The sequence below is a fragment of the Python bivittatus genome, unplaced genomic scaffold (assembly GCF_059951505.1).
Source record: "Python bivittatus isolate LINGU-HERP-01145 unplaced genomic scaffold, Pbiv_v1 ctg000170_np1212, whole genome shotgun sequence".
NCBI classification, from domain to species: Eukaryota; Metazoa; Chordata; class Lepidosauria; order Squamata; family Pythonidae; genus Python; species Python bivittatus.
Genome location: NW_028277039.1, coordinates 441,860 through 467,802, shown reverse-complemented (window position 1 = coordinate 467,802; position 25,943 = coordinate 441,860). Strand labels below are relative to the sequence as shown.

Here is a 25,943-nt window from a genome sequence, read left to right as displayed (position 1 = left end):
GTTCACATACTTTTGCCACACACAAATGTGTAGCTTTGGATCATTTCCTTCAATGAATAAATGAACAAGTTTAATGTTTTTGACTCATTTGTTTAACTGGGTTCTCTTTATCTAGTTTTGGGACTTGTATGGAGAACTGATCACATTTTAGGTCATATTCATGCAGAAATACTGAAAATTCAAAAGGGTTCACAAACTTTTAAGTACCACTGTATTTATTTATCTGATTTATATAGGTACCCATCTCACATATGTGACTCTAGGCAGCTTACAGAGTTAAAAACACACCAAAAATACAAAAATAACCACAATTATAACAAAAACCATTAAAACACATTAGAACAATAAAAATTATTAAAACCATGAAAAAAAACACATAATCTGCAGAAGAGTGCAATCAATCTCACTAACAGTACAGCCATTTTGCAGGCTCCATGCCACCACTACCAGATCCTCAGGATGGCAAAGTCATGTCTTCAGGTCCTTCCAGAAGGCCAGTAAGGTTGGGTCTAGTCTGACCTCAAGAGGATGATGTTCCAGAGGGTGGGTGCTGAGGCAGAAAAGGCTCTCCTCTGGGCACTGTCAGATGACATTCCTTAGTGGGCAGGACCCACAAAATGCCCTTTCTGCCAGACCTGACAGGACAGGTAGATGTGATTGGGGAAAGGAAGTCCCTCAAATAACCCAGCCTCATGCCATGAAGGGCTTTATGGGCCATTACCAGCACCTTGAATTGAACCCAGAAGCAAGCTGGTAACCAATGCAGCTTGCGGAGCAGGGGTATAATGTGCATTGATCTAACTGTATGCATAACTGCCTGCACCACCACATTTTGCACCAGCTGAAGCTTCTGGATGCTCTTCAAGGGCAGCCCTATGTAGAGTGCATTACAGTAATCCATGTGGGAGGTGACTTAATGTACTATTTTTGCATATTTTTATAAAAGGTGTGGTTTTGATATACAAATCATACATGGGATGGATGAATCAATGGATTTGATATAGGCTGTTACATTTTTAAAAAATATTAAAATAGTTATTAAATAGTATATAAATAGTGAAGGAGTTAACAGGCCAGTTAAGACTCATTCATTCAATCTCCATCAAAGCAATTTATAATCAGCTAAATCATACAAATATCATTAAAGATCACCCAATATTAATTGCTAGAGCTCAAAAGCTTGCTTTAAAAGTATGGTTTTCAGTAACTTTTAGAACAAAAGAAGTAAAAAGACCAAGTGCACCTTGGAAGGAAGTGCATTCCATAAACTAGGTGCCACAACAGAGCCCTACCTGCAATCCATGCCCTTCCCATCTCTCCTGGGGGTAGGAACTTCAGAAGGCCCTCCTATGTCCACACAGGACAGGCAGAACTGTGCATGAACTGAGCTTAGAAGCTTGTAGCAGCCACAAAATAGATTTCACTTCACAGGATCTCCATCTGGCTCACATTAGTCTGAACTTGTTTCACACCATTCAGGCCCTCACAGCCTCCAGTTATCAGTTCAAGATTTCTGCATCATATCCATCCTGACCTGCGATTATACTGATGAGACCTCACCCCAAATCAGTGTATGAATGACCTCCCCAGTGGTTTCATAGAGATGTTAAATAACAAGTCCTGCAGTATTCCACAATGGAGCAAAAACAGGCTCAATCACTCACTACTCCCTGAAATTATCCACTCAGATACGAGTGGATCCGCCACAGAACAGTGCCTCAAACCACCAACTCTTGCAGGCAGTTGAAAAAATAGCATGTTCAATGGTACTGAATGCCACTGAAAGACCTAACAGGACCAAAAGAACCCCTCGTCCACATCCCAATGAAGATCATCTATCAGAGCCAATGATGCTATTTCCATCCCATGTCCAGGCCTCAATTCTCAATTTAAAAAAGGCTGTATAATCCACTTCTTCTAGGATCCTCTGAAACTGATTTCCTCTCATTTTCTCAACAAACTTCCCCCAAAAGAGAAAGATGGAAACCGAGTAGCAGTTGTCTGAGAGAGGGTATAAAACCACTTCTTTCAAGGCAAGTGGCATTCCTCACTCCCTGCGTCTTTGATCATCTTTCAAATTCTGCCAGTCCAGCTGCACATACTCTGCCTGGCTGCAGAGGTCACTGTAATGGTTGCCTCACAGACTGATATAGGTTCAGGAGACTGTTATATAAACAATCAGCTACAAGCCTTTTCTTCTTCTTCTCCTTCTCCTTCTCCTTCTCCTTCTCCTTCTCCTTCTCCTTCTCCTTCTCCTTCTCCTTCTCCTTCTCCTTCTCCTTCTTCTTCTTCTTCTTCTTCTTCATCATCATCATCATCAACATCATCATCATCATCATCATCATCATCAATTAAATGTTTATGCCACCTGACTCCCAGCAACTCTGGGTGATATACAAATAGTTAAAAACATTTAAACAACAAAAGAAAACAACACAAAACAAAAAGGAACAAAGATGGTTCAAAATAATTCTAGATATCCTTGGCCTTTCTGGCTGATTAATTTATTTAAAATAGAACTGGCCTCATAGGTAAGGAGGTAATGAGTGACTAATTGTGGGATTGGCAAGAAATTGTCTTTGAATGGAATAGAGTTGAAGAAGACTGGACAATGGGGGATGGTATGTCAAGAGAGAATAGAAAGAAAGAACATATGTTCCTGGAGCCAACCTGGAATGTAAGATGGAATCTCATCCCTGGACAACGGTGGAGGTAACAAGAAAAGAGTGGAGACAGAGACAGTGGTGTCCTTCAGAGTGGTGGTCACTGAGGAATTAATGGGCAGGCTTCTGGAACACTTGAAGGAAAAGGCTCTGATGGGATGAAATGAACCATTTTATAAAAAGGATAAACCTCCACTAAAATTGCAGTTAGGCTTTTGATACTTAGGACAATAATTAAGTCCAAGGAGACTTAAGTTCCTTGTGGGGAGGGGAGGGGACAGTACAATCTGGCTGCTTTAGCAGTTCAATGTGGCAACACATATGTCAGGAAAACATAGACCTTAACATCTGCTCTACTGCTAGGCTATGAATGAATAGAAGGAAGGAGGTTTTCAGAACTCCAAAACTTCCAGCTGCCTGGCTATCATGGCAAAGCTGCATGATTTCCTCCTTCAGGAAAGGAGAGATGTATAGCTGGCCATTGTGGTGAAGCTTTCCCTATTCCCAAGAAAAGCAGAACGAAGATCATCCATTTCTGTTATCTGTAGGGGATTTGCACCTGCTGAATACAGATTTGACTAATTAAGAAAGGAACCTTCCTTGCAGCCTGTAGTATCTCACAGGGTAGAGTTGGTGGAAGGGTGCTGCAATTTTTTCTGGGCATAGGATGGAAGTGGGAAGGGTCATAAGGTGCAAAATATTCTGGCTTAAAGATAAAGCATCAGGCTGGTTATTCAGTGAGCTATGAATATAGGCAATGTGATCATTAAAGCAAGAAAAGAATGGTGCCCACCTGACCTAACAATGAATGCAAGATTCCAGTTTCTTATGCTTAGTTCAGACTTCAGTGGCTTGTTTGGCATCTTCTATGAACTGGCACCAATGTTGGAAGGTTTTTTTTATGGCCAAAAGTGTTTTTATTATTATTTATTAAAGCCTAATTAACTTGTTTTATTAAAAACATTGAAGCCCATTATTTATTAAAAACAATGAAGGCCATTATGCTAGGAGAAATGACTTCAGATGAGGAGGATGGTAAGGAACTAGATCCAGAAGCATGAAGTGGCGATAGTACTGTACTGGACCCTGATCTTGTGTTGACAGATCCAACAAGTTCACAGAAACCCTTGCCTGCACCCTCTGACAGTAACTCAGTCTCAGAAGTTAAGTCACTTAGCCCTAGGCAGAGGCATTGAACGGAAGTCCAGTGTCTACAACACTGCCTCTCACACAAGTCTCAAAATATTTCCTTGTCAACCTGACTCCAGAGAAGAACATCTCTCACGGTCCTTTGTTAATTCCAATCCCCCAAAGCTCAACATATAATTTATGGGCTTCCAACCTGGACACCTCCTCATCACTGACCACCCGTCCAGCAATGACGGCTACCATGTTTTCTCAGTTCCCCACAGCCGTGTCAGGAGAACCCATCAACCTACATTATTGCTGTTGCTTACATTTTACCACTGCTGCTGCCATCCAGAATTAGATAATATGAGTACGAAACTCCTTCAACCCTCAGTTTGCTTTAAGTCTAGACAGATTCCACTATCCAGTTCTTTGTCTTTTTCCTTTTACTCTAATCACAACAGCCTTGCCAGCAGCACTATCCACTCCTTCCAAAACGTCTGCGGCAGCCAGATCTCAGGTGTTTTATGTTTTGAGGCCAATTCTTGATGTGATTACTTGGACCTCTGCCAGAATGTTGACTTCCTGTGCTCCCTAACCTTCTGATGCTGAAACTCTGAGGCCTTTAACTGAAATGCTGCCCATCAAAAGAGATATAAGCAGTTACACTCACTAAACCTTTCCCCAGAAATCAATAGTGATGGGATGGGAATTGTGGATCAGTGCATGAACTAGTAAGAAGGGGTGTGACTTCCTGAAGTGTGACCAGTGGCCCCAACTGTTTAGCACTTCACAGTCTACTAACCACAAGAAGTACTGATCGTGTAAATAGAGAGTTAAGGATCTGGCCCATCTATCAGTCACTCTCCTTGTACTGGAGCGGTTGCTTCAGAGACAACGCTGGGGATGACCTGATCAGGCATGAAAATCTTTTGGGTATGAGTTCTCATGATGGCCTTATAAATCAAATCGAGAAATAATCTGCTCAGATCCAACTGGCTCAGCAACCAGGACCACAGTCAGAAGTAGCTTTATCTGAAGCCAAGCTCCCTGCTTTCTCCCTGCCAAAGCTCTACAACAGTACAGAGATCATAGATAACTTCACAAAATTGATCCCCACTGAGCATTAGCCAAATCATAGATCCTACAATAAGCAAGCCAGACCGAGCTGTAGGAACAAGGCCAAGAGGACCAAATCAAATTTATCTCTTGACATAGCACTCTCTCTCAAACAGGATACGTTTCCTGTTCCAAGAACTTTATGTGATAGGAGAAAATGTGCGAATTGCAAGGAATCAGCATATCCATAAAACTTTTAGAGAGAGTTTGTTATTCCAAACAGCATCTTTAAATCCATAAAATAAATGAGTAATAATTTATTCATACATCATTTCTCTGTCTTTGGGAGTGGCTTACCTAAAATATGTATCAACTGCAAGGAAAATCTAATCCAACAAAGCAAGGTAGTCTCAGTTCATTGTAGTATTATGCAAAAAAAAAAAACCAACCAAAAACCAAGGAATAGTTGTAGGATGCACTGCTAGGATCTCTGAAATCACATGATTCCATGAATGAAAAAAAAGATTTCCCTGTTCTCACCTGTATCATAATGGACAGCAAGGTCTTCACAGTGGTTTCCACTTTTTTCTGGATAAAAGTCAATAGTGAATTGAGTGGTTTCATTTACTCCGAGGGTCCCAATGGAGGGTTTGACAGAAAATGGTCTGTAATGCAAAGAAGGAGCATACCTTATTATGGCCAGGTTTACCTGATTAGATTCTAGACCAATCAAATGGTGACAGGAAGTGGAACAGACAGTATACCAGTTCTACAAGAACTTTTACAAGAAGTTCTTCCTCCTCTTGCACTGAAACAACTGTTTCATGCAGATCTATGCACAAATCACACCTGTCTCCCCATCTCATACATTGCATCCTTCCCTGTTTTACCTACACATAAATTTACACAGCAGTCCCCACACAGGCGCACCCCATGATGCAGCAGCAGCTTTTTTCCTATAGACTACTGACATTTAGATAACTGAAACAACACTCCTCCCATAGAAATAAATAGATAAGATTTCATTTATCTACAATTTCTCCCTCTTGCCTCATTTTATACGTGCAAACACATACAGCAATTTCTGTTACTCATACACATATCCACACAGAAGGCCCAAGACAGGTGAGGGAGGAAAGGGTACACATTATCAGGACTCAGATGCTAGAGAAAACCCAATTGTTATGAGGAGTTTAAATTATATAAATAATGTTTGAAGATGAAAATATACTTCTCTGTATCTACAATAAAATAGGATGATTATATCTTGTAATTTGGACATTATATTTTTGTTGATGAAGCCTAAAATTGCTTTTGCTTTTTTTGCAGCCATATCAGCTACTATTCCAAGATCTTTTTTTGCAAATATTAGTACTACCAAGTCAGGTATCCTCCCATCCTATACTCGCACATTTGATTTTTGTTTCCTAAGTAAAGACTTTTGCAATTATCTGTTAAATTTTTTATATTACTTCCAGACTTTTTTTCTAACTCTAATCCTAACAAGATTATTTTATTTTTTATTACTATCTTCTACAATATTAATCCCATATTTATTAATTATTAATTAATTAATATTTATTAATAATTAATCCCCCCAAGTCCTGCTGTGGGTGAATGTTCCTGGGAGAGATGAGCGAAAAAGGTTGGGAATGTATGCCAAGAGTATATACTGCCAGCAGGGTCACCCAAGGCGTGAAGGTCATCCCAGCTGCCCAGCTAAAGCAAGTAGGCACCTATATTGGGCAGCAGTGATATAGGAAGACGCCAGAGGCAAAGGATCACTTTAGTGACAATGGCAAAGGAATCCATTCATATTGTGTGGGAGAAGGCAATGGTAAACTGTTCCTGTATTTTTATCAAAAAAACTCCATGGTTAGAAAATATTAAACAATTGACGATATAGTGCTGGATGATGGGCTCCTCAGGTCAGATAGCACTCAACATGCTATTGAGGAAGAGCTGAGGATCTTTCAGAGTACTAATGGTGTTTATGATATGGTTAGATTAAAGCCTCCAGGACATCTAGTTGCTGATGTTGCCATGCAGGAAAAGAAAATATGAAGCTGTAAAGATAGAATTATGGTAGGAACGTGGAATGTAAGAAGCATGAACACAGAAAAGCTCAACACAGTAAATGATGACATGAAACAACTACAAATTAACATGTTAAGCACCAGCGAATTTAGATAGACTGGGATTGGACACTTTCAGTCAGAAGATCACACTGTTTATTACTCAGGACATGAAAAACAAAGAAGAAACAGCGTTGCTTTTATAGTTAGGAAGAGTACAGCAAGAACAGTACTTGGCTACAATGCAATCAATGACTGAATATTATTGATTAGACTTTATGGGCAGCACTTTAATATGACAATCATTCAAGTTTGTGCTCCAACCACTGATGCAGAAGAAGAGGAGGTTGTTGACTTCTATGATTAACTTCAATTTGAAATTGACAGAACATGCAAGCAACAGGTGTTACTTGTGATTGGAGACTGGAATGCCAAAATTGGAAACATGAAAGAGGAAAATGTAGTTGGATTGTATGGCTTAGGAAATGCCATACAAATGCCAAAATGAAGCAGGAGACTGACATTCATTCATTCATTCATTCATTCATTCATTCATTCATTCATTCATTCATGCCGCCCATCTCCCCCAATGGGTGACTCTGGGCAGCTCACAATTAAAATCAAAAACCTATGAACAATTAAAGAATATCACATAGATAATTAAAATTAATTAATCCATTAAAAAGTCAAACTGTAAAACAAACCCTATACATAAATACTAAAAACATTCAAGATGATGGGAGGCAAAATCAATTACCCCACAAGCCACTTCCACTGATGCGAGCCCCCATCCAGCCCCCAGGCCTTCTGGCATAGCCAGGATTTCACGCTTTTCTTGAAGGCCATGAGAGTGGGGGCACATCGCATCTCAGGAGATAGGTTGTTCCACAGAGTGGGGGCCACCGCAGAAAAGGCCCTCTTCCTAGATCCCACCACTCGAAATTCCTTGACTGGTGGGGTCTGCAACATGTCCCTTCTGCCGGACCGAGTGGGGTAGGCTGATATAACAGGGGTGATACGGCTCCTCAGATAACCTAGTCCTGTGCCATGAAGGGCTTTAAAAGTGATGACCAACACCTTGAATTGGACCTGGAAGCAAACCGGCAATCAATGTAGCTTGTGTAACAGCAGTGTTATATGTGTCCCCCAGGGGCATTCAGAACTGTCCGCGCCACCGCATTCTGCACCAGCTGTAGCTTCCAGATATTCTTCAAGGGTAGCCCCATGTAGAGTGCAGTAATTCAACCAGGAGGTAACCAGGGCATGAGTGACCGTGAGGAGGACCTCCCAATTGAGGAAGGGGTGTAACTGCCAGACAACACAAAGTTGTGCAAAGGCCCTTCTAGCCATGACTGCCACCTGCTCTTTGAACAGGAGTCATGAGTCCAGGAGGACCCCCAGATTACGTACCAGGTCTGTCTGGGGTAGTGTGACCCTGTCAAAACCCAAAGATGATAAACTCCTAGATCTTGGGGCTCCCCATACCCACAGCCACTCCGTCTTACCAGGGTTCAGTTGAAGCCTGTTGTCCCCTAACCAGGCCCCTACAGTCTCCAGGCACCGCGAAAGGGTAGCCACAGCATCACTTAGGTCACCCAGGATGGAGATATTCAATCATGTGAAAAAGAAAGTACACCCTCTTTGAGTTCTATGGTTTTACATATCAGAACATAATAAAAATCATCTGGTCCTTAGCAGTTCTCAAAAGTAGGTAAATACAACCTCAGATGAATAACAACACATGACATATTACACTATGTCATAATTTATTTTACAAAAACAAAGCCAAAATGGAGAAGCTGTGTGTGAAAAAGTAAGTACACCCTTACTGTTTCCATAGGTATAAAGAGGCTAAGTAGCAGCCAGGTGCTGCTAATCAAATGCCCTTGATCAATTGATCATCAGCAAGTGTGAGTACCTCTATAAAAGCCCAAGTTTTAGGAGTTTGCTGGTCTTGAGCATTGAGGTGTGTGTTAACACAATGCCAAAGAGTAAAGACATCAGCAATGATCTTAGAGAAGCAATTGTTCCTGCCCATCAATCTGGGAAGGGATATAAGGCCTTTTCCAAACAATTTAAAGTCCCTCATTACAGTGAGGAAGATTATTCACAAGTGGAAAACATTCAAGACAGTTGGCAATCTTCCCAGGAGTGGATGTCCCAGCAAATTCACCCCAAGGTCAGACTGTGCAATGCTCAGAGAAATTGTAAAAAATCCAAGAGTTACATCTCAGATTCTATAGGCCTCAGTTAGCATGTTAAATGTTAAAGTTCATGACAGTACAATTAGAAAAAGACTGAACAAGTATGGTTTGTTTGGAAGGGTTGCCAGGAGAAATCCTCTTCTCTCTAAAAGGAACATGGCAGCACGGCTTAGGTTTGCAAAGTTGCATCTGAACAAATCACAAGACTTCTGGAACACTGTCTTTTGGACAGATGAGACCAAAGTGGAGATGTTTGGCCATCACGCATAGTGCCACGTTTGGCAAAAACCAAACACAGCATATCAGCACAAACATCTCATACCAGCTGTCAAGCATGGTAGTGAAGGGGTGATGATTTAGGCTTCTTTTGGAGCCCAGGACCTGGGCACCTTGCAGTCATTGAGTCGACCATGAACTCCTCTGTATACCAAAGTATTCCAGAGTCAAATGTGAGGCCATCTGTCCGACAGCTAAAGCTTGGCTGACATTGGGTCATGCAAAAGGACAATGATCCCAAACACACCAGCAAATCTACAACAGAATGGCTGAAAAAGAAAAGAATCAAGGTGTTGCAATGGCCCAGTCAAAGTCCAGACCTCAACCCGACTGAAATGCTGTGGTGGGACCTCAAGAGAGCTGTGCATAAACAAATGCCCACAAACCTCAATGAACTGAAGCAATGTTGTAAAGAAGAGTGGGCCAAAATTCCTCCACAATGATGTGAGAGACTGATAAAGTCATACAGAAAACAATTACTTCAAGTTATTGCTGCTAAAGGTGGTTCTGCAAGCTACTGAATCATAAGGTGTACTTACTTTTTCACACATGGCTTCTCCGTTTTGGCTTTCTTTTTGTAAAATAAATGACAATATGGTATAATATATTATGTGTTGTTGTTCATCTGAGATTGTATTTACCTACTTTTGAGAACTGCTAAGGACCAGATGATTTTTATTATGTCCTGATATGTAAAACCATAGAACTCAAAGAGGGTGTACTTTCTTTTTCACATGACTGTATAATTGGGTATTATCAGCATATCAATTTATCAATTTCTGCCACTCTGATGATCTCTTCATAGCTAACATTGTTTTCAAACAACCAAAATGACACCTTTATACATGGAGATCACCAGATGAAGTATATAGAAATCAAATTATATTATTGATTTCTATATACTTAGAAATCAAATTATATTATTGCTAAAAGGAGGTGGAGGAGCTCAATTACAGCATCAAAGACATGGTCAGGTGCTAACTGTGGAACAGATCATGAGCTGCTCATGTACAAGCTCTAAGTTAAATTGAAGAAGAAGAAGAAGAAAGGCAGTTTCCATGATATGATCTTGGATATATACCCACCATTTTCAAGGTGAACATCAGGAATCGCTTCAAAGTCCTGAGTCTTATTGATAGAGAATGAAAGGAATTATGGAATGAACTTAAAGAAGTCATTAAGGATGAATGTGAAAAGAAACTGACAAAAATGAAGAAAGAAAAGAATGCAAACCAGATGTCAGAACAAACCATGGAAATTGTAAAGAAGAGAACAGAAGCCAAAGCCAACAAAGAGAGAAATCTCAGAAAGGAACTTAACAAAGGTTTCAGAGAACTGTTAGAAGAGACAAGAAGCAGTATTACAACAACATCTGTCAAGACATTGAAAATGGGAAGAGACATGGAAAATCAAGGAAAGTCTTTCAAAAGATCTCTGAACTCAGAAAGAGGTTCCAACCTTGAATTAATATGCTAAACAACATCAATGGGCAGATAGTAACTGATTCAAAGGAAGATGGAAGGAGCACAGGTAGATCTTGCTTACTGACTGCCTCGTGCAGTGACCATACAAAGTTACAATGGTGCTGAAAAAATAACTTTGCAATCAAGGTGTGCATTTACGACCTTTGCAGCATCTTTCTCTCAGTCACGTGTTTGCCATTACAGTCAGTATGCATTGTCCTGTGCCTGGTCCATTTTTTTTTCTTCCTTTACCTCCTCGCAGAGTGGAGAGACTCCTTAAACATAATCTCTTCCTGCGCTGCTTTTCTCCACAGCTCAGCACTTCTCCTAAGGTGCTAATCACAAGTCAACAAGCTCAGTTTTGTGACTGTGATGGAAGGCATGAGCGGAGAGGATTCTGGAAGTGAGCTTCAAGGTTACAGGGAGGGGAAGTGACATTCCAAGCATCTCTGCAGCCCCCAGCTGGACTGTGTGAAAGTAAGGAGGAAGAGACTGGCCCCTCCCTAAGGGCTTGAAGGTTATAGTTGCTCTCGTTGGGGAATTAGAGTTAGCCTGGTGAGATTCTGTCTATTAGGTGTAAACTAATAAAGAAGGTGAGCTAATTTCCGGACTCTCTCATGTGATTCTTGGGCTGAACCTGACATCAGCCTTAATTAGCCAGTTGGCAGCTGGTGCCTGTAACTGACAAGACTTTAATCACTTTTACACCTTCGGCTTTTGTTTGCCTTCTAAGCGGCTGGGGCACAGAGTCACAAGTGTGCTGGGCAAATATCTGGCACTAGCACATTCCCTTTGATATGTATTCCCCATTGTGTGCCCATTTACTCTCTTGTAATCCCTTCCTCTCCAATGAATGTAAATATAAACATTAATTCCCTTTTTGCTAACTATCCCAGCCCTGGGTAAACATGCCAAAGGGCAGGAAAGTGGGGAAAAAGAAAAGCTGAAGTAAAATTGTCAGTGGCAATCACATGATTTTCCACTTAGTGACTGCATCACTTAGCGACTGAGTTGCCAACTGTGGTCATTAAACGAGAACTACCTATATACTGAAAACACTGTACAGTAGAGATGTCAACATCCAAGATATCAATCTCCCTACTTACAAGAATCTCTAGTAATAGAAGATGAAGTTAAATCAGCACTCTGGTCATTGCCAAGTTGGAAGGCTATAGGAACTGATGCAATAACCACTGAAATATGGCAGGCAACAGCAGAAGAATCAGTCAAGGTTCTAACCAAGCTATGCCAGCAAATCTGGAGAACAACGCAGTGGCCAACAGATTGGAAGAGGTCGATCTACATTCCAATACCAAAAAAAAAGAAAAGAAAAAGGAGACTTAGCAAAGTGTGCAAACTATCATACAATATCTTTAATTTCACATGCTAGCAAAATAATGCTTAGGATCATCCAACGCAGATTGGAGCCTTTCATGGAAAAAGAGATGTTAGATGTTCAAGCTGGCTTTAGAAAAGGCTGCGGAACATGAGACATTATTGCTGATGTGCGCCAGATAATCGAGAAAGCCAAAGGATACCAAAAAGAAGTCAATGTGCGCTTCATCGATTATAGAAAAGCCTTTGATTGTGTCATTCACATCAAGCTGTGGAAAGTGCTCAGGAAAATGGGGATCCCAGAACACCTTTTGTCCTGATGAGAAACGTATATACAAGTCAGAAAGCCACAGTATGGACAGAACAAGGCGAAACAGACTGGATCCAGGTTGGCAAAGAAGTGCGACAAGGCTGCATGCTCTTATTTAACCTATATGCTGAATATATATTAAGGGAAGCTGGATTGGAAGAAGATGAGCATGGTTTTAAAACTGGAGGAAAAAACATCAATAACCTGCACTATGGTGATGACACTACCCTGATAGCCCAAAATGCAACGGATCTGCAAGCCCTAGTACTAAAAGTCAAAGAGCACAGTGAAAAAAATGGGACTAAAATTAAATAAAGAAAACCAAACTAATGACAGCAGGAACAACAACCAGCCTTAGAACTGACAATGAAGATATTGAAGTGGTGGAATTCTTCTGCCTTTTAGGATTACCCTAAAGGAACAAGCAGTCAAGAAATATGTCGCAGACCAGCAGTCAGTGGAGTAGCCTTGAAGGCCTTGGAAAAGATATTCAGATGCCACGATGTGTCTATACCTACAATGTCAGAATCATGAAGCCATGGTGTTCCCTGTGACACTCAATGTGTCAGATTCAGCTGGCACGGCATGGTGAAGGCACCGCTCAGCTTCGCCTAGTCAATTTCACCGCCCAGGCGTGAGCAGAGAAAAAGGGGAAGTGAAACCACGAGCTGATTGCTGACAGGTGGCGGCGCTTAACTCAAAACCGCAAGCGGATACTTTGTATCAGCGCGGCTCCCCTCGAGCACTGGAGACAAAGGAACGCGCAGAGGCTCAGAAGCGAAGCAATCAACAACAACCCATAGACGGCAATCAGAAAGACAAAAGCACCGACTGAATCTGCCATTTGGGCGAGGGGGGATTACTGCGGGCAATCTGTAACTAAGCAACGGGTAAAGCGCGGGAACGGGGAAGCTATAAAATGCCATGTAAGCTATGCCAAGCCAACCCTGGCTTCGTCTGTACTTACTTACGTTACGCTTATGTAAACTTCTTTGCTGAACACACGTGTCACGAGAGTTTCTCTGAGACGAACGGGGTAAACCTTACACAATGGACGTAAAAGGTGGACTTTGAAGAAGCAGGATAGGAAGAGTACTGATGCTTTTGAATGTTGGTGTTGGAGAAGTCTCCTGAGAATACCATGGAAAGCCAATGGATCATTGAACAAATCAACCCAGAGTTCTCGCTTGAGGCACAAATGTCCAGGCTCAAATTATCCTACTTCAGACATCTTATGCAAAGACCTAGCATTCTGGAGAAGGCTCTAATGCTGGGAAAGGTGGAAGGAAAGAGTAAAAGAGGACAACGAGCAGCAAGCGGGATGGACTCAATTATAGTGGTGATGAGTGTACCCTTGGGAGTCCTGAAAGAACAGGTTAGGGATAAACCATGGAACAGGTCATGGAAAAATCTATCTATGTGGTCACTAGGGGTCAAAAATGTCTTGATGGCATATATCAATCAATCAATCAATCAATCAATCAATCAACAGTATTAATTATCCTATCCAGTTGTGTGTCATTTCCCCTTCTGATAAACATTCCTTTAACCTTAAACATCTTTAATTTAATTTTTAATTTAATTAAAATTTAATTTAATTTAATTTTTAAAAACCTTTAAACATCCTTGTCTTAAATAAAAATAATGAACAGCAGAGTGTCCAGATTTGTGTTATCCAACTAGATACTCTAATTTGAAGAGGAACCACTGATGACCATTCTGAATGTGAGTGAGCGATCTGTAGTTGTATACAAAAGTTTAGGTATTCCTCATCAAAGTGTATGTTTCAATGAATCCTTAAGTGAGCAAAAGCTGATACGACCTCAACATGGCAGAAAGTGACTTTTTTTTTTGCTTATTTGAATACACAGTATTTATGTGCAGCTCTACACATTCAGAATAAGAAAACAATGACTATGGCAGCCACAGAACTTTGTGTACACTCTTTCAGTCAAAACAAGTGTCTATTCTTGCCTTTAGATTTTTTTCCCCACTCTTCCTTTCAGAACTTCTAACTTGGGAATATTCTTAGGTATCCTTGCATAAAGAAATGTGGAGAAACATGGGAAAATTATGAGAGTTGTTTATTGATTGATTGATCATATTTGTATAGCTGCCCATCTCACAAGAGAGTGGCTCTGGACGGCGTACAACATTCAGTTAAAAAAAACCAATAAATACATATAAAACAATCATTAAAACTATAAAAAAACACACAAAACAGGAGAGAATGATATTAACCACAATAAGGGAGCTATTGCAAAATCTCCCCAGTTCCCTGGGACCCCCAGGCCTGATCACACAGCCAGGCCTTGAGGGATTAGTGGAATGTTGAGAGAGATGGGGCTAACCTCGCTTCCAGGAGGAGAAGATCCCACAAGGCAGGTGCCACAGCCTAGAAGGCTCACCTCCTGGGACCCACCAAATGTAATTAAAATTTTATTTATTTATTAAATTTATCCCTGCCCATCTCCCCCCAATGGGGGACTGTGTAATTCCCTGACAGGTGGAACCCACAGCATGCCTTCTCTGCCAGACCTGATGGGACGGGCAGATGTAATCGGGGAGAGGCGGTCCCTCAAATAACCCAGCCCCATGCCATGAAGGACTTTTCAGGTCAAAACCAGTACCTTGAACTGGACCCAGAAGCAAACTGGCAATGAATGCAGCTCACAGAGCAGGGGTGTAATGTATACCCTTCTAGGGGCACACATAACTGCCCACACCACTGCATATTGCACCAGCTGAAGCTTCCAGATACTCTTCAAGGGCAGTCCCATGTAGAACTCATTATAGAAGTCCAAATGGGAGGTGACTAGGACATGAGTGATAATGAGCAACGTCCCCCAGGAAGGGGCGCAACTGGCACACAACCTGAAGCTGTGCAAAGGCCCTCCTAGCCATGACTGCCCCCTGCTCTTCAAGCAGGAGTCATGAGTCTAGGAGGACCCCCAGATTGTGCACCAGGTCTATCTGGAGCAGTGCCACCTCATCCAGCACCAAAGATGGCATAGTCCTAGAACTGGAAGGCCCCAAAATCCAAAGCCGCTTAGTCTTGCCAGGGTTCAGTTGAAGCCTCTTGTTCCCCATCCAGACCCTCACAGCCTCCGGGCATCAGGATAAGACATTCACAGCATCGCTTAATTCACCAGGGGCAGAGATGTACAATTGGGTATCATCAGTGTACTGATTACCTCATCCCTTGGCAACAGATGAGCTCACCCAGCAGCCTCATGTAGATGTTAAATAGGAGAGGGGAAAGTACTGAACTCTGTTGCACCCCACATAGTTGAGGCTGAGGGTGGAATCTCTCCTCCCCAACTACCACCAACTGGAATTGGCCCCGGAGAAAGGAGGTGAACCAGCACAACACTGTGCCACCCACTCTCAAAGCTCTGAGCCAATCCAGAAGGATACCATGGTCAATGGTATCTAAAGCTACCATTGTTGTTAAGGGATGAAGCAAGAAGTGTTCCATTACGGGGGGACTTTCAGAAAAGATCATATAATCCTGAGATAAAGGGAAGCCTGAGAAATAAATTCAAAATAAACCTGCCTGGATTTTGTTTAGTATAAGATGGGACAAAGAGAAACTTGGATAGACTTTCAAAATTCTGTTATTCTACTTTACTACAATAAAAAGCATTTCCAGAATCTCTGCAGTGCCTGTTTCTTGACCTGACCTACCTCGAAGGGTTGACACTTTGCATGTACTCAATGCATGAGATCTGACCAGAGATTTACAATAACATTCAAGTCTAGGGAAATATTTATTTTCTTTTCACTGATGATTTGTATGTATGTTCTACCATCTTTTAAAATATCCAATCTTTTTTCAGTTTTAAACACTTCACTGTTAGATACCATTCATTCGTATCTTACCTGCACATTAAACATTAGCTACTGATATTCAGCTGAATTTATTCTTCCTCCCACTTACAGATTATTTCTTTTGGCTACCTCAGCAAGGAAGCAAAAGAGGGACATCCTCTTTCAAAAGAGACCTACAGGACTCATTCTTTCACATTAACTTGAGATGCTGGGTTGTTGTTTTATCTGGGAAGGAATGCTTCAGGTTTGCCCAGCTTGTGGGTAAATGGTTCTCTATTGCTTGCCGTGACCCTCTGGCATATCTGGCTAGTTCCTATTTTAGCCACCTTTCGGAAGGTGGTTAAAACGTGGCTTTTCATTAGGCCCATCCATACTTTGTTTTCTAGCTGATCAGCTATTTTAAAGGTTACTATGTTTAAAGGGAATTATTTTGTTGTTATTGGTTTGTATTGTTATGATTTAATTAGTGAATCACTTAGAGATGTGTAAACCGTGGTAATAAAAAAATAAATGGAAAAGAAATAATAAACATTGAGGATGAATTGGGATAGTCAATTTTGTGGAAAGCAAAAATAAAATTCTAAATGATCAGGACATTTTAGAGAAATGGGCTGAAAGTAACAGAATAAAATTTAACAGAAATAAATGCAAAGTTGTTCACTTAGGAAACAGTTAAATACACAGTTATAGGATAGCCTGGCAACAGAAGTCATTTAAAAAACCTAGGAATTATGTTGACCTCACAGAAAATATAAAATCTGACATGGCTGCAAAAAGCAAAACAAAAACCAAATTCAAAGAAGTTATTTTTCTAAATCAGATTGAATTCGTTGTTCTTACTATTCTGAATTTGTCAGATCCCACTCTGAGTCCTGTGTTCAGTTCTGGAGAAAACAGGACTGGTAATGAGGATGAACAGGAATGGGGTATATTTAACCTTAACCAAAGAGGGCTTTGGGGAGACATGAGAGCACTGAACTATCCGTGCCAACAGTTCTAAATCACCTTAGTGGCTGCTAGCATAAGCCTGGAAGTGAATGTTCTAGATTTACCATTGTGAAGCAAAAGATCCAGTGTAAGCATGGGGTATTTTCTAATACAGCACAAAAGAGGCTTTCTGTAGCTGGGGTCAGACTGCACCATGCCTCTATAACTATCCATTTGCTTAAGTCAAGTCCCTGAAAGATAAAAAGTCAAGCCACTGACAGACTTACTGCTGGCATCTGATTCCATTACCATATGCCTTTGGACCTAGAGAGAAAATTCAAGATCTACCTCTGGGTGGTAATCTGGTAGCGGGCCTCTCGGTTGCCAATGTTCCGAACAAGCAGGGTTTTCTGTGTATTGTACTTGACAGGACACATGGAGAAATTCAATTGGTCTGGGAAATCCAAAATGCCTCTGGCACCAATTGCTCGGATAGGGACAATGAATTTTTCCCTTTCAGTAATGCAGGTTACTTCGTGGAAATAATCCTGGCAGAAAGAAGAAGGTGAAAAATGAAAAGTCTTTCCAGGACCAGCATTGCCAAGCTGGAGAGGGGGTCAGGACTTTTGAATACATTCCTCCCGCTCCTTTTTTTTTTTTTTTAATTTCCCACTATTCTGCCCCCAAATGCCTGTTCAACTGCCTATTAATTCAGACCTTCTAATCTATCCTGCCTAGCAGAGATTTCCCTATTCATGCCAGTGGCTGCAACCATTTATTCCACAGCCAGTTCAACCCTAAAATATAAAGCCTTGTAGCAACTTGATCCCATGTGATCACAGGGTGCTTTGCTTGTACCAGCCACCCCAAGATCCTGCATTTTTTAGATGTAATCGCCAGGGATTAATAGATGTCTATGCCAGCAAAGCTGTAGCCTCTTTTTATCTTGTCATTCCTCACATTCCTTAATATCTACCTGTTATTTCATCATCTCATCTCTCTGCAATCAGCACCTGCTTTGAACTTCATTTGTATTTGTACTATACTGTGACTCAATCCCTTTAGCCTGGACTTGCTCTAAAACTATTAGCTGATTGTGGACTATAAGAAATCACTGGAATGATATGAGTTGTAGGAGACCGCAGCTCCATTATTTCATAAGGTCAGGGTGCCTACCCCACCATGCACCCTCTCTTTTCATGTTTTCTATCCTCCTTCCCCAGCATCAGTACTGGAATGCTTTAGATTTGAAGAGTTGCTAGTACTCTGTGTGAATTACTAGGTACCCCCAACATCCTTATTTCTTGAAAGGGCTCCTAGCAGAGGAAGGATAAAAGATTTCTGATGTTTCTTTTTTTAAAAGATGCAGGCACTGAATTTGGGAATCTAATTTTATTTTTTTACTCTCCATGGGTACACAGCAACTATTTTTCAAAATAAGGCAACAAGAGAAATGTTTAGCATTCCCTCACTGCTTGGGTGACGGTTCTAATCCAATCAATATTTTTAAAAGCTAGCTGACCAAAGGCTGCTGGGCAACAAGGGGAAGATAATTAAAATGCAGCTAGGGACTCTTTGCTACATGAATCCCTTTATTAGGGTTAATGATAACGGCAGGTTAACAACTGATAAAAATGAATTCACTCTGATGACATCTCTTTGCAAGAAACAAATACACATTTACCAGACTGTGCCCACGTATTTCACTAAACCTAATTCAAGATTGGATTAGTATGTTATGTGAACCATATACTTAAAATTTTTACTTTAAAAAAGTAGCTAAGAATAAAAGTGAGGAAAATCCACAAATTTGTTATAGCAGGAGACCAGAAATTTTTCACATGCTCAAGATTCTGATATAAAGGACTTACTAAATCAATGTGAAATCTGCCAATTCAGATTGGGGGGCAGACTGCAAAGTCCAGGGAAACTCAATCTCTGAGCAACTATCAGGAGGAGAAATGTTTATCTCTTACTCCTCAAGGAAGCTTTTTAAAGGGGAAGGAGCCTGCTCCATTTAGCTTTTGTTCTTTTGCATTCCATCTCAGCCTGGCTTCCACCAGGTAAGAAAAATACCGCAACCTGGGGGAGGATTTGAGAATAAGAATTAAATAGCCATCTAATGAAATGTGGACCTAGGTGCAAATTAGGATTTTTAAAAATTTGTATTATGGATTGATCTGAGCTGGTGTTCTTCTGTAACCTTAGTCCTGTTTTCTTCTACCTGTGTTATCTGTATGTCTGTATGTATATTCATGCCTGGATGAGTAGCTGTAAGTTAAAGCAACACGAGCCGTAAGAGTTTCTCTGTCAATTTTCACTTTAGCTCTTTAACCTTCATCTACCTAATAAACAAGGTCAATTTTCTTCTGAAGTTTGTAGTTTTATTCTGACAGGGAATTTAATCCACCACACATATCAGTGATTCTATTAGCTACAGAAGTGCAAAGATAGGGAGAGCTACCCTTTACCACCTCCTGAATAAGATACTCTGTAAAGACTAGTAGTAGTAGTGACTGTCCCCAAAATTGTGGGAGGCTGCAACAGTAAGGATTGTAGAGGAAGGGCTTAGGGGGCCAACTCACCACATTTTTGTTTGAACGTATACAGGTACATGCACCATTATAATAACACCAATTTGATGACTGTCCAAATGTAATGTGTTTCTTTGGAATTTGAAACTAAACCTATTTTTTATTTCACGTACACCATTATCAGTATGAACCATGTGAATTTCTGATGACATTCAGTGGCAAAGATATCCAAACATTCAGAAAATTTGAAAAGGGGGTGAATGCTTTTCTACAGAACTGTAAGTTGAATGCAGTGGAAATGAGCTCCTTAAATGTACAGTATATGGTAAAACAAGAATAGATCAGGTCAGAAATGAATGATAGATGAATGAATGGAATATAAAAGGGAGTTACCAGTTTGGAAGAAGTACAGGTAGTCCTCGTTTAATGACCCTAATTGGGACTGGCAACTCTGCCACTAAGCAAAGTGGTCATAACCGGGAAATCACATGACCGTAACTGTGCTTTTCGGCGGGAAAGAGAAAAGACTAGTCAGTTTTACACCTTCAGCTTTTGTTTGCCTCCTAACCACTCCCTTGCCATTTGGAAGGCTCAAGTGCCTGCTCACTGTCTTCTACACACCGAAAGCAATGCAATCATGCCACAGCCCAGGGCTGGGAGCTGTAGGGGCACTACACAAGCAGCTTAGAATACTCTCTTGGAATCTCTTCCTCTCCAATCTCTCTGCTCTGGGGGTGGATGGGGGAGAGAAAAAAAGCAAGCAAGTTCTGTAGGCAATCCCTCCTCTGCCTGACCCTTCCCCCCTTCCACTGAGCAGAGATTGGGGCAAAAGAGATTTCAAGAGAGCTGATTGCTCTTCTATACATGGAAAGCAATGTGATCATGCCAGCAGCGGGAAAGGGTCAGGCAAAGGAGAGGGTGTGGCTCCCAGCCTCTGGGCTACTGGCGTGATCGCACCGCTTTCCATGTGTAGAAGAGCAAACAGCTTAGTTTCTTGCAATAGGTACTCCCATTTTGGTGGGAGGAACCAGCGGTGCCTGCGCAGGGAAGTTGGAACTGGTGCTGGTCCCAATCGGCAGAAAGAAGTTGGAACCGGACGCTGGACGCGACTAACGCGGTGGGCAAAAAAGATCATCGATGGAAGAAAGCCGGATGAGCTGACTCCCCTGCGACCGCTGCTGGCCACGACAGAATAGGGCTGCACTGTAGTTGTACTAGAAGAGGTGTAATTGCAACCGTAATGGTTAAGGTGTACTTTGTGAGCCACCCAGAGTTCCCCATCAGGGGAGACGGGCGGAGATAAACCCTAAATGTGAAACATGAATGTAGACCCCTTCCTCTCCAATCAATCTGCTCTGCAAGGCAGGGAAACAGAAAAGCCCACAGGCCGGGCACAGGACAATCCGTGCTGACTGTAGTGGCGATCGCGTGACTGAGGGACGCTGCGAAGGTCACAAATGTGGGCACTGGTTGCAAAGCTACTTTTTCAGCACCGCTGTAACTTTCAATGGTCACTGAATTAACGGTCGGTAAGTGAGGACTACCTGTATATTGAGGCAGTTTGGGCATACAGAAAAAATAAATGAGGATCAAATCCCAAAGCAAATATGTGAAAGAAGAGTGAATAGGTTGATAGACTGAAAGGAAGAGGGAGCAAGAAAACTGGTTGGATGAAGTTCATGAGTTTCTCAAAAGGAGAGGCGAAAAATTTACAGAGCAAAAGGCAATGTATTAATTAATATACTGTATAGAAAACAAGCATGGTTTTGCAAGGATAGGAAAATACAGAGAATCTCCACAAACTCTTGATGAAATCACAACAGTCCTATGAGGTAAGTTTGAAATATCCAGCAATCTTCTTGTAATACAGATGTTTGCTGTATATACAGTGGGGCAAAAGAGTATTTAGTCAGCCACCAATTGTGCAGGTTCTCCCACTTAAAAAGATGAGAGACGCCTGTAATTTTCATCATAGGAATACCTCAACTATGAGAGAGAAAATGGGGGAAAAAATCCAGAAAATCACATTGTCTGATTTTTAAAGAATTTATTTGCAAATCATGGTGGAAAATAAGTATTTGGTCACCTACAAACAAGCAAGGTGTCTGGCTCTCACAGACCTGTAACTACTTCTTTAAGAGGCTCCTCTGTCCTCCACTCGTTACCTGTAGTAATGGCATCTGTTTGACCTTGTTATCAGTATAAAAGACACCTGTCCACAACCTCAAACAGTCACACTCCAAACTCCACTATGGCCAAGACCAAAGAGCTGTCGAAGGACACCAGAAACAAAATCGTAGACCTGCACCAGGCTGGGAAGACTGAATCTGCAATAGGCAAGCAGCTTGGTGTGAAGAAATCAACTGTGGGAGCAATAATTAGAAAATGGAAGACACACAAGACCACTGATAATCTCCCTTGATCTGGGGCTCCACGCAAGATCTCACCCCGTGGGGTCAAAATGATCACAAGAATGGTGAGCAAAAATCCCAGAACCACACGGGGGGGACGTAGTGAATGACCTGCAGAGAGCTGGGACCAAAGTAACAAAGGCTACCATCAGTAACACACTACGCCGCCAGGGACTCAAATCCTGCAGTGCCAGACGTGTCCCCCTGTGTAAGCCAGTACATGTCCGGGCCCGTCTGAGGTTTGCTAGAGAGCATTTGGATGATCCAGAGGAGGATTGGGAGAATGTCATATGGTCAGATGAAACCAAAGTAGAACGTTTTGGTCTAAACTCAACTCGTCGTGTTTGGAGGAGAGAGAATGCTGAGCTGCATCCAAAGAACACCATACCTACTGTGAAGCATGGGGGTGAAAACATCATGCTTTGGGGCTGTTTTTCTGCAAAGGGACCAGGACGACTGATCCGTGTAAAGGAAAGAATGAATGGGGCCATGTATCGTGAGATTTGGAGTGAACACCTCCTTCCATCAGCAAGGGCATTGAAGATGAAACGTGACTGGGTCTTTCAGCATGACAATGATCCCAAACACACCGCCCGGGCAATGAAGGAGTGGCTTTGTAAGAAGCATTTCAAGGTCCTGGAGTGGCCTAGCCAGTCTCCAGATCTCAACCCCATGGAAAACCTTTGGAGGGAGTTGAAAGTCCATGTTGCCCAGCGACAGCCTCAAAACATCACTGCTCTAGAGGAGAGCTGCATGGAGGAATGGGCCAAAATACCAGCAACAGAGTGTGAAAACCTTGTGAAGACTTACAGAAAACGTTTGACCTCTGTCATTGCCAACAAAGGATATATAACAAAGTATTGAGATGAACTTTTGATATTGACCAAATACTTATTTTCCACCATGATTTGCAAATAAATTCTTTAAAAATCAGACAGTGATTTTCCAGATTTTTTTCCTCATTTTGTCTCTTATAGTTGAGGTATACCTATGATGAAAATTACAGGCCTCTCTCATCTTTTTAAGTGGGAGAACTTGCACAATTGGTGACTGACTAAATACTTTTTTGCCCCACTGTAGATGGAGTCAACACAGGTGCAAACCCAGCCATTGTGACTTGTTTAATAAACCATGGCTTGGTTCATACATGCTAACCAAGCCAAAACCAATATGCCTAAGCAAGATATGTCAAACCAGCTTCTGTCTATGTTCTCCTGTAAGACTAATTTTCTATGATCTTGTTTAAAGGCAGCAGTGTTCAGAAAGGTGGGGGGAGGTAAAGCAAGATGAAGGAAGTGCTGTTGTGATCCAAGACACACCTCCTTTGTATATGCATTGCTTTGATCACAACAATGCTTCCACCATCTTATCCTCCTCTCTCTCACACACCTGCTGTGGACACCTCTGCTTGATAGCTTGGTGTTTTAGTACTGTTAGGATTCATTCATTCTGTCTGCCAGTCGTGTACTTATTATGACAGAAGGAGGGAAAACATATTTTGTATCAACCTTGGAAAAAGGAGGAAAGAGCTTGGGATATTTATAGAGAATGACTTTGAAGAACAATGCACCAAAGGATTACCTTGTTTTCCTCAGGAGTGAAGAGAATGCGGAATGTTGATGGCATGCCGGGTGCAACTTTGTTGCACACATCATTGGGGCTGATGACTCGGAAGTAAGGTGAACTCTCCAAAACAACTTTCACGAGCCGTGGGATCTACAGGTGTTAAGGAAGACATTCAATGGGAAGAATCACTCAAGACCACAAGAAAATGGTGGGGCCTCTGTTTAAAAAATATTCTTCACTTTGGACACAACAATCTTGGCAGACTGATCCCAGGGCCATGATAGAGCTATAATCCCATGCCCTTCCAGCAGCAAAGACAAAAGCAGAAAAAGAACTGTGGGAAGAAGTCCTACTGTGCAATGCTGATATATGTCAGCCCTTCAAGGCAGACCAGACTTGAACACCAAAATCATGAATACTACAACTACTTTTATTATAAGCTTACAGTATCAGAATCTTGCAAGTATGAATGTGCTTCCCCCTCCCTCCCTCCCTCCCTCCCTTTATCTTCGTGAGAACTAGAGAGGGTCACGTCTAAGACGCTTTTTCAAATTACGTTTCTGCCTCAGACTCAAATTTCTTTTGTCTGACAGCTGTCTTAGTTGTGCTCTTCCTCCTGTTCCTTAAAGTTATTCTCACAGCCCATTACACATATGAGCTAACTGATAAGCAGACTGGGAGAGCAAACAGGGAAACTTTTTTTTTTTTTTTTTTTAAACAGAGGAACATGAAGGCAGAAGGAATTGCTCTCATTAACCATTAAGGGATGCACCACATTTGTTCTCCTCCTGGAAGGCATGAACTATATATTGTATGCTATTAATGCAAACTGATTGCCCTTCTGGAAGAAAAGGTGAAACCAAATGATATGAGGAATAGTTACAGGATCTGAGTATGTTTAGCCTATAGGAAAAATTACTGAAGGGAGATAGGATAGCAGTCTACAAACATCTGAAGGTTGCCATAAAGATGAGGGAGTGGACTTACTCTCTATTGCTCCAGAGGGCTAGACCTGAACCTATGGATTGACATTGCAAGGAAGGAGGTTGAGGCTAAACTTCAGAAGAAATTTCCTGACCACAGGAGTTGTCAGCTAATAGACTGTGCTGCAACATGAGATGGTGGGTTCTCCTTTACTGAAGATCTTCAAACAGAGTCAACCGTTAAAGATGCTCTAGTGGATACTGAACTCAGCAGGGAATTAGACTTAGATCCTCTAAGATCCCTTCCAGTTCTATGATTTTACAGTTCTAGACAACAGGAGGATTTTGCCAAGCTGGAATAGTGAGCCGCAAACAGCAAGACATTTTAACAGAGACAAATGCAAAGTCTTATATTTACATAGGAAAAATCAAGCATGAGCATAGGACAGGAGAATCGTATTAGGCAACAATATGTGCAAAAAGGATCTGAGTGTCTTGATAGATCACTAAACAAATATAAGACAACAGTGTGATGCAATTGCAAAAAATGTAGTGCTATAATATCAGATCAAGAGAAGATCTCGTTCCTCTCTATTCTGTGTTGGCAAGACTGAATATTATATCCAGTTCTGAGTATTGCGTTTTAGGAAAAATTCTGACACAGATCCAGGGAACAGCAACCAACATATAAGTTCCTGCAATTCAGCAGTAAAGAGAGTGGCTAGTGGCATTTAAAGCATTAAAACCCCTCTTAAGTCAACACATAGCAAACAGACATCTCTAAAAAGCCACACTTTAGCAAGAAAAAATGTCAAGGCTAAATGGGAATAGAAGGATAGTCCATTTTATTTATTGTCACACTATGACCCTGATGCCACTGGATCAATGGAGGGATAGTGTCTCCAGTTCTTTCACCATCTTGGTAGCTCTTCTCTGGACTTGCTCCAGCTTATCAATGTCTTTTTTATACTGAAGTGTGCAAAATTGAATGCAAAGTCCAAGTGACGCCTGACCAAGGCAGAGTTGAGTGGAATAATTACTTCCTGAAATTTGGACTCTATGCTCCTCTTGATGCTCCTCAATATGTTATTGCCCTTGCTGTTCTTGAGACTTCCAGGTGAGGAATGGTGAGCTAGCACATCTCCAAATGAATGGAGACAATGTTGCGGCCACAACCAAAGGACCAGTGAATAGACTGGTCCCACAGAACCTCTCTGGTTAAAGAGAAGATGGGAGAT

At 41.5% G+C, this 25,943-nt stretch overlaps 1 protein-coding gene across 8 annotated transcripts in view; it reads right to left on the bottom strand.

Annotated features, from left to right (window-relative positions):
• The window catches only part of HYDIN (HYDIN axonemal central pair apparatus protein), a 346,241-nt gene that overhangs the window by 311,302 nt on the left and 8,996 nt on the right, over positions 1–25,943 (bottom strand). For all 8 annotated transcript variants that reach the window (XR_015795149.1, XM_088135435.1, XM_088135430.1 and 5 more), the window contains exons 5-7: positions 23,798–23,932; positions 17,620–17,819; positions 5,391–5,515 (exon numbers count right to left, since the gene is read on the bottom strand). Coding sequence is in view for 7 of the 8 variants with exons in the window: in XM_088135435.1 (XP_087991561.1) it covers positions 5,391–5,515; positions 17,620–17,819; positions 23,798–23,932 (460 nt within the window). In the remaining variant the exon portion in view is untranslated. The remainder of the gene's footprint in view (positions 1–5,390; positions 5,516–17,619; positions 17,820–23,797; positions 23,933–25,943) is intronic.